General features: G+C 42.3%; 1 protein-coding gene across 2 annotated transcripts in view; it reads left to right on the top strand.

Moving 5' to 3' along the window:
* sh3pxd2aa (SH3 and PX domains 2Aa) overlaps positions 1-15,419 on the top strand; it is a 136,837-nt gene that overhangs the window by 12,925 nt on the left and 108,493 nt on the right. For both annotated transcript variants that reach the window (XM_034221814.1, XM_034221813.1), the window contains exon 2: positions 5,025-5,105. In XM_034221814.1, the coding sequence (XP_034077705.1) occupies positions 5,025-5,105 (81 nt within the window). The remainder of the gene's footprint in view (positions 1-5,024; positions 5,106-15,419) is intronic.

The raw sequence follows: 15,419 nt of genomic DNA, 5'->3' as shown, positions 1-15,419 counted from the left end.
TGGTCTGAAAGTATGATGTGTGTCTGTTTTATACTTTAAATATAGTAGTTTAGGCGGGGTTCAGTGCATTTAGTGGTGAGGCCCACATTCTCTGCCCACCAAGCACTCACTCTTTGCCTTCTGCTCTTGAGAATTGTTGGACTAGTTCCTGGCTTTCCTCCGAAACTGTAAGTAATTTTCTTCATTATACTTTCTACACTACCTCTTACGGCTGTTGAACATCATATTATTAGATAAATTATTCATCAGCAGAAGGGGAAAACAGTAAGCTCAACATGAATATTCATAGCCACCTCTGATGAAATAATCAGAGGTCCAATTTGTTCTGTCGTAAGAATTCATGTTTTTGTCGCTGCTTCTGAGCTGAAATAAAACTTTTGTTTTCAAGTCTCGCTCCCTCCGTGGGATTATCAGATGAACAAGGTATCTTTCTTGCTATCTGGCACATTCAAGCCCCCAAAGCTTTCTTTGAGTTGTTTATTTTTTTTCCCCCACGTTTGTGTTTTCCCTGCTTATGAAGCGATTTTTAGACTCCTTTGAAAAGAAGTTGACAAGTCAGAAATGGAGTATTGACATGCTGTGTTAGGATAACTTGACTAATCTATTATCAGAAAGACTGGTTTTTAGCAAGTTGTCAAATATCTCTTGATGACAGGAGCTTTTTCAGTAGAATGAAAGCAGTACATGTGGTCGAACATACTCATGCCGTAAACAGTCATCTACAGGGAGTTACTGTCCTGCCTCCTCATTGTTTCCTAATCCCTGTGTCGAACCCCTTCCTGTTTCTAAATTGAGGTGTGGTTATTAACAGCCGAGTGTTAAAAATCAAGCGCTCATGAAGATCATGCTTCTCCATGTGAGCTTGCGTGGTGCCTCCGCGCCCCAAATGCCAGCCTTCATTTTGGAATTGCAGCAATGCCTCATTGGTCTAGACATGCCTGCTGTGCAAGAATGTCTTGCAGCAATCACAATATTATGCAGGACTTTTTTATCTAGATATTATCTGGTTTAAATATTTCATTTCAACCTACAAAAGAAAGGAAGATGCATTTGAGACCTGTAGTTATTGTTGATCTCATGCTTGAACGTCTCTCATCTTCCAGTTCACCTTATTCAGCTTTTTTAAGATATCTAATAAATGGTTTACAACACTATAAGATACATGTTTAACACTGTACAGTCAACAACAATAATTCATCCTGTGGGCAAACATAAGAAAATGATGATATTTAAAGAGCTAATAGATAACAATATAGAGAAACACTGTTATAGTGATACAAAATGTGCTTTCATGAGAAGCTATGTTTTTACAAATACTGTTTATAACACTTAACATAACTTTAAGTGGTGGACAAGTACATTATATTGTTGTGTGCACTATTTCTAAAATGTTAATTGCTTTTTTGTTTAATGAGGACATATTATGCTAATGTTAAGGTTCATATTTGTATTGTGTTCCTCTTCTGGGACTCTTTTATTTTTCTCATCCTGCCTGTGCTGCAGCACCTCTTTTCACCCTCTGTCTGAAACCAGAGCCCAGTCTGCTCTGATTGGTTAGCTGGCTGGCTCTGTTTTGACCACTAAGAGATGTTTTGGAAATGTCCTCCCCCTTAGCATACTACGTAAGATATGTTGAAGTGCTAACCAATAGAAGTATGAGTGTTACATAGTGCTGTCACTATGTTGCAGAAGTTAACAAAAGAGTCCAATGGAGGCGTTTCAGGCAGGGGGGAGTGAGTGGGAGAGAAACAGAGGGAACTTTGGAATGTTAGCCTTTTGAGGCCATTTACATGTACAAAAACCTATATAACACACTACAGGAAAGGGAAAACCCCAAAAAGCATAATAGTAAGATATAGTGGAATTGCCTTTCCATACCTTATTAAAGCTAGTGTTTGGTTATTAGAGATTGTTCTGTAAGGGTATCTCTAGGCTAATAAGGGACAAGACATTGCCAAAGATATATTTTAAGTAGAGTTAACTACCATGCCAGTGGCTCTGAAAAGTTGTACCAACGCTTTTAAATCATTAATGTACAATATGTATGGCCAATCTATCGATGTAGAGATATTTTGATGAAAGGGTGCAACAATCTAAATCGAATATCATCGATACAAAATGACAACATCAATATGTATAATAAGCTTTAAGATACATCTTTATTTTGGGAACATAACACCTTTCAGGGCAGTCTTCAGGATGTCAGCAAATAATGTATTGAAGTTGAAACACTATAGATAGTATTTTTGTGTGATGAAATGTTAGATTTACATCCCTTATGTTGGTGCTTTAAGATTATTCACAGAATAACCAAAGCAATTAGAATCACTCCTCTACAGGTATATGTACCAAATTTGATGGCAATAATTGTTATGACACTTTACATAAAAAAACAAACCTCCTAGGGGCACCAGGGGAGCACCAAAGTAATTTGGATCCTCCTCTGGGGACCATGAATAATCATTGTGGCGGCTCAATTTCCAGTTCCGTTTGAGTCTCTGAGAGGCTAAGCTTGGCTATAAACTGTGACGCGTTTTCGAAGAGAAAGGCCATACTGAAGCAAGATAGTTTTACGATATTTAATAAACAAAATCAAAACACAGTAACTAGGGACAAAACGGTCAACAGAAGAAATGCTCACCCTCTGTCATCCGCACCCGGCATGAAACAGGTGACTTATATACACAAACCACACCCATGTGACAATTACCGGAAGTATTCAACAAACAAATAAAAGTGACGTAAACAAATAATAATAATACTAATAATGAACTTGGGCTATGTAGCATTATGGCACCTACAATCATTATTGCCATTTCTAGAGCTACACCACCACTTTGAAAAAACGGACGTTAACTAATATATCGTTCTTAGACTGTAAAGCTCTCAAAAATAAATGTTGCTATTTACTAAATGTTATAACGGAAGGTCTTTATTACATGCTCAGTTTCACATATATTACACACTTATACACTTGCACACACACAAACAAGTTCTGACAAGTGCTTGGCCCATTCCCTCTGAGGCGTATCTCTGAATCATTTAGATAAGTGTTGGAATAGTATGCATAACAGCATAAAGGTATTTTTGGTTTCTCTGCCAGTGAAGTTAGGTCTTTACATAACATTTTAAAAGCTAGGATTACCTGAGGACACCTCAGCCATCAGCTACTTCACTGTTCTACCTTTTCAGTTTTTTCTGAAAGGTTCTCCCATTATCTTTGAAATGCTTTGTTAATGAGCACTAAAAACAAGTCTTTGTTCTACAACAACAGTCCCAAAGACACTTGAAAGCCTCACTGATTGTGGCAGTAAGCCTTGACTGTTGTGATTTTTGTAACCTGGCAGTACCCCAGGGACCTCATTTTCATTGTAATAAATGCCAAAGCTAATCGCTGTAGTGACACACTACCGTGCTAAGAACAAGTTTGTCAGTGTAACGTGACAGTCACAGCTTCTGGATGCCAGTGTTTGCATGGCAGTGGACATACTGGGATGGCTCCTTGCCAGCAACAGCTGAGCCCCTTCCAGCAGCAACAAGGCCTTTTAACCCCCGGCTTTGTTGTGAAACCTCTTTTGTTTCAAGCTGCTGCCCTTCGTTCGTCAACGTCAGGCTCTTTCTCTCGGCCTCATTCATCTCGGCTCTGCTCTTGAGGCTCTTGGCAGGTACAGAGGTTGGGAGTGTCAGAAAGATGAAGCCTGCTGAAATAATCCGCAGGAATGCCTGATCAGTAGAAACACATTCACTTTATATAATCTGAATGCTATACAAGAGGCAAAGTCAATCGTTTCTGTGTTCACGGCAGCTTGATGCTAAGTGGATTTCTATTCGCACTGTGTTTGAGCCACTTACTGTAGCTGCAGTGTTTGGGCTGGTTGACAACATCTTGTTTTATTGCAAATCACTTCTCAATGTTTTAACTGTACGTTCATGCTAAATGTATATATAAAAAAAAAAGTACATTTATGGAAACACCACAAATGCATTTTGTACAGGATAATCTGGCAACACAATTTGAACAAAAAGGTCAAACTAAGTCAGTATTAATGTTTTATTCTAAACAAAAGTCATGAATACATTCCCAATACAAACAGAGTCAACATTATGGTGATTGGGTATTTGATAGAACTGAATGCAAACATGGATATCAATGGATAGTATTTGTATACACTCATACCATAAGATCGTAGTTAGTTACAATTTAAAGAGTACATGTGTTTCTCATTTGAGGTTCATATTTGTATTATGTGCATCTATGTGACATGTGTACATGCTTTAAACCGTGCTATATTTTGCTCATAATACATTGGAATAGAAGTGCATGTGTTACATATCGATGTCACTTTGTTACAGCAGAAAAAGGTTAGGAGTCTAACCAAGGCGTTTAGCCTTTGAGGACCATTTACATGCACACAAACCTATAACACAGCCCCAAAAAGCACAATATGGCCTCTTTAACTACTTGAATCATTTGAAACCCAGAGCCCTTTTCTGAACAATATACAATTGTATATCAACAGATGTGAGGCAGATGCATCTGTTACCTTGGTTATCTATGTTTCATTAGATTAGAAATGATGGCGGCATCACTTACCTCCTCTTGACAGATACATGGACTCTGTCTCAATCTTATCAGGCCTCTCAGGGCTACAGTGTGCTGCAGCGAAGGCTAAAGGCCAACAGGTCAGTGTGCAGACAAAGGAGGGATGATGTCACCATCTATCCTGAAGAAACAACCGGTGACATATTTACGAGTGTGTCATTGAACGCTCATGTTGGGGAAATTTGTATTGGGCTGTGTGTGCATGATGCTTGTGAGTTTGTTGATGCTACAAGCACACGTATGCCGCTACAATCAGTCCATTGGAATGTATTGAAAAGATTAAGTAAAAGTCCGAAAACTGTTGCAAATCAACTCAAATATATTTGGGCACTGATGGCTGGACAAAACTAGACAGGAAAAAGGAAAATAATTGAGTTGTAGCCACATTTGTAACCTTCTTCTGTGTTTCTTCTCTTGGCAGGTATATCTCATCAATGTCACCTATTCTGACAACACCTCCCACATCGTGTACAGAAGATACAGCAAATTCTTTGACCTACAGGTAATCTTCCATCCCTCATGTATTCCTTCGTTCTACGCGTGTTTGTAGAACATTACCACATTCTATTGACGCTGATGTATTTTGAACATGTCAACCCGGTGAACCTGCAGCAATGTTTTGTATAGATTAATGTGTAAGCCTCTCGACTGTTCACTGCCGCCGTGTCCGTGCCCGTGTTCTCTACACCTCGTCGCCTCGTCGCCTCAATGAATCAATGTGTGTGTTAGTAATTGGTCGGGGAGCAGGGGAGACATGGTTTGTATCCCTCAGCCTCGTAGAGATGCAGCAATGCGCAGCATCCTTCTCTATGCTTTCTCTACACCACTACCCCTCCTTCTTTTGACCCTCTTCTTACTCTCCTCTAATCTCTGCCTTACCCTCAAAACGTCAGGGAGCTGACAGGCCTTTTTTATAGTACAAGCAAGTAATTCACATGGAAGTCAATGTAATGTTCCGTGCTTTAAAGTGTGTTGCTGTTACATTCTCGGTTGAAGGCTGCTCTGATCTTTGGGTTCTTTAAATATAGTCTTTTTTTTCCCAGTTTTCCTGACTTTGCTATGATGCTTAACTCTCACATTTAAAGTGTTAGCTTCTCCCTCCAGGTCTCTATTTATTTTGGAACTGAGCAGAATGTGCAGTAAAAACCCTGCCTTGTATCTCTCAGATTGAGTATTCCATACTGAGCGAATGTTTGCTTGTGTTTATGCCCATTGCACCCCGGGCCCACTGCAAGCTGGTACCATATGTATATTGGACCAGAGGTCTCCAGGTCACTAGTAAATATGAAGAGGCCGCAGTGAGAGAGTTACAGGGGGCACATCTCAATAGCCCTAGTGTGCTAGTCCAGCAGGAAATGATGTTTCAATCAGTGGAGGAAGGTCCTTTCTGAAAGGTCCCATTGATAACCAGTGGGGCAGTGTGAGGAGAAAACGGACTCCCCCTGCAACTGATTACCCCCAATGTGGAATAAAAGACAGATTCGGGAATAAGAAAACACAAAAAAGCCAGCAAAGTATCACTCAATGTTCCTCTATTCTGGAAAAGTCAAAGACAAATATGAGCAGAGTATGTCTTCCTCTTGATATTCAGCCTCTCAAATTGCCTGGGAAGAAACTAATGAACCTTAATGGTTCATGGATGGCTTGGCACAAAATGACTCCCAGTCAGCATTAGCAAGATTGATTTTGTTAGCTTTGTCAGATGGTGCGGTCAAAGGTCAACCAACTTGGTCTTTATAGAGTTGTCAAATAAAGCGGCTCTCAAAAGGCCAAGGTTTGGCAGAGTTTGGTTCTTTTACCAGATGTCCCTTTTAAGCAAAGGCTCTCGCATTATATCCCCACCAGCACTGCAGTGCTCACATCGTACTTGGTTCCTTGATGTTTTCATTTGCACTGCAACACTCTGCAACTTCCGTGGCAGAACTGACAGACCAACTTTCTAATGCTGAGTGTTTCTCCATCTCTGTTGGTATATGGGCCCAAAAATAAATGTCTGACCGCCAGCCTTTGAACTTGCTCGATGCCTTTGATGGTCCTGTTTGATCCCATTGTTTTCCCAGCAACCTTGAGCCTCTCCTATCCAAACACGTATCCGGTGCAGAGAGACCCTAAGGCAGAGAAACATGGATGGCAGCCCTGAAATAGTTGGACAGCGTTTTTAACCAAAGCTTTGGCAAATATCGCTGCGGATTTCAACACTGTTTCCTAGTAATAACCAGAACAGGCTGTCTTCCTGGAAACACATTGGTGCTGGTTCTGGGCTGGCGTCAAAAATGAAAGGGCCACAGATGTTGCATTGACTGACTTTGTTTAGCTTTTGTCCCCAGAAATAACTCTTAATGTTCTGTGTAAAATACATTAGCTTGCTGTTTAGACGCACTTCTTTCATGTAACAGACAACAAGGCATTTCACCTTGTCAGCAGCATTCCAACTTACTTGTTATACCCAGTTTAGTATGAGCGAGGGATGATGACAGGGAAGAGTGGGCAGGACCAAATGTGGATTAGCAGTGTAGCTGTTTTGTTATTAGGTTACAAACTATCCTATGGATTTTCCTCGATTTTGTCAGTTGAGTATCTCGACATCGGCCCTTACAGACACAAGATGTTGCTGTATCCCTGTAAATGGACCTTCTTCTTTACCACCAGATGTTTTATTTCCTCACATTTCACATCCGCCGTGATAAGTATGTCATCTACTGTACATTGCTTGCAGTGAATCCCTTGGACAATTGTTATCTATTTACACATTGGCCTTAATTGGAGATGACGCAGACTTTGTAGGAAGGAGCTGGCAGGGTTATGTTCGTTGCCCAGTCCAAATGATTTAGAGATGTGCGTTCTCACATACAGCTTCTCTGGGTAGTGAATAGATAACTTCAGAGTTGCAGTGCATGTGTACAAGAGGCTTCTGTCTTTATCACCTTGAAAAAGGTTTGCAAGCTTGCCTTCTGTCAACACCTACTGGAAACTAATTAATTTGGATGAAACCAGTCACATTCTAAAGTGCCTGAAACAAGAAATGTAGAGAATGTGACTGGTTTCGTCCAAATGAATTAGTTTCCAGTAGGTGTTGACAGAAGGCAATGGTTAAAATACTTTTTTGCGCTATTTAGTTTCTTTCAGTGTAACATTATTGGTTCACAGCTCCTGAATATATTAATGCAAAATGTAGCCAGAACTGCGCTGTTGGGAGCTGTTTTGTACACTGATATTCTGTTAAGAGTGGCTCGGTTCACAAACTGTCCATGCCTTTTAGGAGAAATTACCATTTCTCTCTCTCCCATACTCCCATTTGGTTGGCTAAAGCTGCCCTGCTGGAACAGAGGTTTCATTTTTATTTTCATTACCAAAGGAAAACAATCCCTGTACCTCAATTGCACTCAGGGGAAGACAAAAGTCAGTCAAGACAGAAAGATGCTTGTTTCTTTAATGTAAAACTGTAACTATTTCAGTACAGTTTTATTCAATGAAAATGGCTGACATTTTAGTCTGTGTTAGCCGCTAGATTTTATTGAATATTTTAAACAAATTGAGCCAAAATATCCTTTTTGGTCATTCACCCAAGTTGTTTTCAGCTTTAACTAAAGTAAGTAGGTTACTCCTGACTCTGCTCATTGTGTTCTGCCAATGAAGTCCTGATTCAGAGGAAACAGACATGTTCGATGCCAGCAAAAATAATAGAGTTTTTGGTAAATAAATGTTTCCCTCCATTTTAAGTATTTAACCTGATGACATTGGTCCTATCTTAGTCATGGAAAGTAAATGTTGGTTCTGAATATATTTAGTCAAAATTAACTAAATGAAATCAGATGTACCCTCATACCTGAAATATCAACACATATCTAGTCACCTGAATACCCTGCAGAATAAGGAAGGCCTTGGCTAGTATCCATCTCCTTATCCTTAGTTTCTGTTTGCCCACTGAAGAACAGCTCACGGCTCTTTCTGGCTGCTCTGCTGTGCACTGATGTGGTTTTCTCTCAGCCAGACCTGACTAGTGAGTCGAACAATTTGTCCTTCTGTCAGAAGTAGGCCGCCAAAGCCACTTGTCTGGAGGGAGGAAACCGGGACAGGGAGAGGAACAGGTCAGCCGGAGGGAGGAGAATCACTATGAGGAGTTAGAGTAGGATGATAATGATTGTGGTGATAATGATGCAGAGGAGGGCAGTTATGGAAGATATGAAAGCGATGATGGTAAGCAGAATGACAGCAACAATAGTGGCACCGATGACTAAGATTGAGGCTGTTGATTGTGACGACACTGATGATGCAGATGGAAGAATTTAAAGAAATTGTGGATTTTTTTCAGGGAGACATATTCAAAATAAGCCTTTTATAAGTGTGTTTAAGAAAACATCTGAGTAGTGGGCGATGTGCCCTTGGTGTCTTCGAGCCTTGAGCGAAGTGGTTATATTTAAAGCATGGCTTGCAATCTGAAAGAAAGACACACTCTGACTCAAGCTTTTGACGAGGGCCTTTGGTTTGTATTCTGTCCGCACACGCACTCACAAACCTTCTCTTTTATTTTTCCAAGTGTGCCCTCGTAAGAGCCTTCCCACAGCAACACTGGAACTGGTTACTGGAAAATTATAATATAACACCTCTTAACATCTCCTTTGTCAGTGTTTTGTTTACTTTTAAAGAACGATATTAGTCAGATTTGCTCAGATAGTCATTCTCAAGGTCGATTTTCCGTCCTTTTGGAAAAAGCTGTACAGATGCTAGCAGCAGGCTGTCGGCACACAGCCTCTTATATTCAGCACAGAAAATTATACAGTAGCTGTGGTCGTAGTGCTTGAGAAGAAGGTCACTGAATTGGGAATCGGACGCTAACCCTTAAGTGGGTTGTTTGATGGAAACATATGTCAAGACCACAAGGCATTATCGGTATGCCATCCTCTAAGATAGATTAGGCCACTAGCTCAGCCCCTTGTCCTTGAGGTGTTCTATGGACATACTGTAACTCAACTCAATGAGGAAGCGCATTGTTTCAGGTCGAGGATAAAGGACTTTTTTACTTAATTTATGGGGATCTGTGCGATAAAGAGAAGAGCTGGAAACACATTTTCGGCCCTTCTGAGAGGCAAAGGAAGGACATCCACCACCAATCACAGGAGCTGTTATGTGAGTTACAATCAGGCACTTGACAGGACGGCCCAGGCCGGGTCCTTGCTGGATTGGGAGCAGAGAGGGGGAAAGTATGCAGTGTTTCCCACAGCTATGGCGAAGGGATCAGGAGAGTGGGCTACATTTAGGATGAATAAGCACAGTTCAGCCGCTTGTGGGATATTTCCACGGTTCAAAAATCATGGCAGTGTGACGGTGAGGTGAGTTGGACACATTCAGGGAATCAGACAGAAAAATAGAGAAAAATGGAGAGTTGACTAATGATATTATGCATTGATAAAATATTTCATAGGAAGGTACAAAAAACCTTCAGAGATGAGATTTTCTTATTAGAACTGTTCTGAAAACCTCAGTACAATGCTGTAGGCTAGTTAATCTGAGAGCAGGATAAAGGTTTTTGTTGAACCAAAGTAGTTGCTAAATTAAACTAGAAAGCGCACAATTCTGGTAATAAGTCAATGTATTTGTACACAATGTTTGATTCAGCAGGCTGTCGAGATCTGGATCTACTCCATGGAAAATAAAACGTGTTAACATAATATGTGCAAGAGTATTTAAATAGTGTGTTTGAAATCAAGTTTCCATTCAGAAGTTATTGAGCTACCTAGCTAACATATCTGCCTACTGTGTGTTGGTGGGGTGGATCTACTCTAAGAACAATGTTAAAGCACCGATCAATTTGTCTGTATTACATTACATTATTACATTACATTGCATTTAGCTGACGCTTTTATCCAAAGCGACTTACAATAAGTACATTCGACCAGGAAGACACAACCTTGAAGAAAACAGAATCATATAAGTACATCAGGTTTCATAGAGCCAAACATTTCAAGTGCTACTCAACTGGCTTTAGATAAGCCAGTCCTTTATTAGTATATAAGTGCTTTGTTAATAATTCTATCGCTCGAAGTGGAGTCGAAAGAGATGAGTTTTCAGTTTGCGCCGGAAGATGTGCAAGCTATCTGCTGTCCTGATGTCAATGGGGAGCTCATTCCACCATCCTGGAGCCAGGATAGCAAACCCACGTGTTTTTGCTGATGGGAACTTGGGTCCCCCTCGCAGCGAGGGTGCAGCGAGTCGTTTGGCTGATGCAGAGCGTAGTGCACGCGCTGGGGTGTACGGTTTAACCATGTCCTGGATGTACGAAGGGCCAGATCCATTCGCAGCATGGTAAGCAAGTACCAGTGTCTTGAAGTGGATTCTAGCAGTTACCGGAAGCCAGTGAAGGGAGCGGAGGAGCGGAGTGGTGTGGGAAAATGTAGGAAGGTTGAAGACCAGACGAGCCGCTGCATTCTGGGTGAGCTGCAGAGGTCGGATGGCACATGCAGGTAGACCAGCCAGGAGGGAGTTGCAGTAGTCTAGGCGTGAGATGACGAGAGCCTGGACCAGAACTTGCGTCGCTTTCTGTGTCAGCTGGGGACGTATCTTCCTGATGTTGTAAAGCGTGTATCTGCAGCAACGGGTTGTAGCAGCGATGTTTGCAGTGAAGGACAGGTTGTTATCTAGGGTCACACCCAGATTCCTTGCAGTCTGAGTCGGGAAACAACTGAGGTGCCGATGTTGATTGTTAGGTCAAGAGTGGGACAATCTTTTCCCGGAAGGAAAAGCAGCTCAGTCTTGTCAAGGTTGAGCTTGAGGTGATGAGCAGACATCCACTGAGAGATGTCAGCTAGACAAGCAGAGATGCGTGCGACGACCTGGGTCTCTGAGCGGGGAAAGGACAGAATTAATTGGGTGTCGTCAGCGTAGCAGTGGTATGAAAAATCATGCGGGCTAATGACTGATCCGAGCGAGTTTGTGTACAGGGAGAAGAGGAGGGGACCAAGAACAGAGCCCTGAGGGACCCCTGTAGTTAATTGACAAAGGTCGGACTCAGACCCTCTCCAAGTTACCCTGTAGGTACGGTCTTTGAGGTATGAGGTGAGGAGGGAAAGTGCAGAGCCTGAAACTCCAAGTTTTTGGAGAGTGCGAAGGAGGATCTGATGATTCACCGTGTCGAATGCAGCAGACAGGTCCAACAGGATGATGACAGAGGAGAGGGATGCTGTTTTGGCAGTGTGCAGTTCCTCCGTGACAGCAATGAGAGCAGTTTCTGTGGAGTGACCTGCCTTGAAACCAGACTGGTGCGGATCCAGAAGGTTGTTCTGATGGAGATAACAGGAGAGTTGTTTAAAGACAGCGCGTTCAAGTGTTTTAGACAGGAACGGGAGTAGAGAGACAGGCCTGTAGTTTATAACATCTGACGGGTTGAGAGTGGGTTTCTTTAGGAGAGGGTTTACTCTTGCCTCCTTGAGACTGTTTGGAAAGTGACCAGAAGTTAGAGAAGTGTTGATGAAATGGGAGAGAAACGGTAGAATATCAGGAGCGATAGTCTGAAGGAGGTTTGAAGGGATGGGGTCCAGAGGACAGGTGGTAGAGATAATGAGGGTGAGAACCTCACTTGAAGAGAGAGGGGAAAAGGAGGTTAGTGTGTGGGTGGAAGGAGGGTCTGGTGACCCAGCGGTGAGTAAAGGTGAGTCAGAAAAAGAAGAGCGAATATCATCAACCTTTTTTTCAAAGTGGATAACAAAGTCGCTTGACAGAAGTGAGGAGGGGGGAGGGGCTTTGGGAGGGTCCAAGAGGGTGGAGAAGATGGAAAATAGTTTTTTGGGATTGGAATAGGAAGATTGGATCTTATCTTGAAAGAAAGTGCTTTTTGCCTGAGAGATCGAAGCAGAGAAAGAGGAGAGGAGAGCCTGATAGGTTAGGAGGTCGTCACAGTGTTTGGATTTCCACCGTTTCCGCTCTGCTGCCCTAAGGACGGTTCTATTAGCACGCAGTGCATCATTTAGCCAGGGAGCAGGAGGGGACTGACGAGCCTGCCGAGATGTGAGAGGACAGAGAGAGTCCAGAGTGGATGAGAGAGTAGAGAGGAGAGTTTCTGCAGCAGAGTTTGGAGGTAGTAGTTGGAACGAGTCCGAGGAAGGGAGGGCTGAGAGCACCGATGAGGCAAAGGTAGAGGGGGAGAGGGAACGAAGGTTACGGCGGACAGGTGCAGGATGAGAACAGATTAGTTTGTTATGTTTGGAAAGGGGTAGAGAGAATGAAATGAAGAAGTGATCGGATGTGTGGAGCGGGTTTACAGAGAGGTTAGAAGTAGTGCAGTTCCTTGAGAATATGAGATCAAGGACATTGCCAGCTTTATGAGTTGGTGGGGAAGGAGACAGTGAGAAAGCAAAGGCGGTTAACAGAGATGTTAGTTCGTCTATCTTCCCTGTCTGGAGGTTGAAGTCTCCGAGAAGTACAGTGGGAGGGCCAGTTTCAGGGATGTGTGAGAGGAGATGATCTAATTCCTCCAATAAGTTCCCCAAGGTGCCTGGTGGACGGTAGAGAACAACAATGGTTAATTGTATAGGATGGGTTACTGTGACGGCATGGAATTCAAAGGTGGAAGGAGTGAAGTTAGGTAGCTTGAAGAGGGAAAAGCTCCATTTGGGAGAGAGCAGGAGACCAGTGCCACCTCCTCTGCCAGTGGGTCTGGGTGTATGGGAGAAGGAATATGCTGTGGAGAGAGCTGCTGGGGTGGATGTGTTGAATGGAGTAATCCAGGTCTCAGTGAGAGCAAGGAAATCCAGAGACTGCAGGGAGGCGTAGCCAGAGATGAGCCTTAGGAACAGCTGACTGGCAATTCCACAGGCCACCTGAAACTAGATGTTGGATCTCAGTGGAGCATGTGGGATAGATGAGAGCAGGCCGGTTATAGCGATTAGGAGATACACGGGGCCAGTGATAATTGCGAGAAGACACATGAACAGGAATGGAGAAAATACATTGGATGTATTAATAATGGATCACATGACTGCTTAATGTGATAGAGGTTCCTTTCTGCTCTAATGAGCCTTTAAGCCTTGTTTAACGCATTGTTTGAATTTTATATCCATTTCTTTGTGTCATAGTGGGATATTTATAGGGCTATCAGCTGTTTTTTCATGCTAATCATTGCACCCTTATCAACCTGGTTTTCCAGCAGCAGGTATCTGTCTTTATTGACAAATAAAAGTTTAATGATTCACCTCTGAAATATTTTGGATTTACAACGGACTATGTTAGGATTCAACATTACTGTGCAGAAAGACAATGGGAAAATGGATGTTTGTGGCAAGAGTGGGGCATTTTTCATGAAATACAACGTTAAGGTAAAGGCCATAACTCAAACTATTACCAGGTGATTTGTTATAACCAATCTCATCACCAGATGTGTCTGTTATATTGTCGCTCAACACATTTCAATCAGAAAGCCTCCTATACATAATGATTTAATAAAAAATGCAGAATGTAATCACCAACATAACAGGCCGTCAAGAATGCAATGCAAAACAGTGAGTTAGAAGCTTAGGCCTTTGCTCCATTGATACCATATATTAACTTGGAACATTTTGAAAAGAGGGGAAGTGTTGTTACTCTGTTCTTTGTGTCAAGGTGGAGCCCCCCCCCCCCCCCCCCATTTCCAACAGCCTCTGCATGTAGGAGCATGAAGGAGTTCACAAAGAAGTGTCAGTTATTCTTGTTTGAATACTGTTTTCTGACATGTGTTGTGTGTTGTACAGCTAGTATGTATCTATGACTAACTCGTCCTCTGGTGATTGACTCATTTGATTAGCTACAGTATAATGAACGGACAAAGTATATTCCCCGTTTGCTTCCTCTGTTTACACTGCTGCCTGTTATCTGGAGAAGTGTGTGGCAGCTGACAGACTTCCACTGTTACTCTCTTCTCGTCTCTGTCTTGTTTTCTTTCCCTCTCTTCTCTCTGCCGGCCCTTATGTTTCTGTTCAGCTCAAGGTCTCCCCCACCGAATAGCACGGGGAGGAGAGTCGATGAAAACGTTGAGCCCTTGTGCTCCTGGATGTCTGGCAGCTCTCCTCTGCCTCACACCGGGCCTCAAACAGAGAAGCTGTTCAAGGTTTTTTTTCACATTGCTAGCTGCCTTTGTTCACTATTTGATTTTGATCAATCAAAAAGTACTCATTCCATACTCCTAATGTGCAGCTTCTTCAGAGGGCCGGGGTTGTGTTTTCTGTGCATCTGGATATTAAGAGCAGACCAGCTTGAATGCCTCAAGGATAAATGTTATCAGGGACATGTGATGAAAGGAACATTAAATGGTATGAAGTTATTCACACAGCTTTTTGTTATCATCAGATATGTAGGTAGCAGCAATCCAGAAGGAGAACTATTGTATATGTCCTTCTGAGATTATTCCTCTCTTCTTCCATAGTGGAACTTAGTTAATATAATATGTCATATTGACTCCTGTAGGCTACAATCAGTTCCTGCTGTTTTGCTGGATCCATTAAAACATTCTCATATGTCAGTCATAGCTCTTATTGGCTGATGTCAAACATAATTGGTTACACTCCATTCACATCTTCAATCTTACATTGCCTTCCCTTGAACTCCTTCTGTGGGATGATTTGATTCTCACTAGAGACCTTTGTTCCCTCCTCAACCTTACGGGATTTTGAGTAGCAGTGATGCGTAGCCATGGCAATACACTGCTTGTACCGGGGTTTCAAGAGCAAGGCGGAGTGAAAGTAAAATACACATTTTCGTTGGTGATATTGACAATACATGCGGTCTACAGCACACAGCTGACAATGCTTGACAAGGCAGAAGTTATAGTAAGCTGTTAGGCAAATCAGCC

The sequence above is a fragment of the Gymnodraco acuticeps genome, unplaced genomic scaffold, assembly GCF_902827175.1.
Source record: "Gymnodraco acuticeps unplaced genomic scaffold, fGymAcu1.1, whole genome shotgun sequence".
Classification (NCBI taxonomy): Eukaryota; Metazoa; Chordata; class Actinopteri; order Perciformes; family Bathydraconidae; genus Gymnodraco; species Gymnodraco acuticeps.
This window is presented reverse-complemented; position numbering and strand designations above follow the sequence as displayed.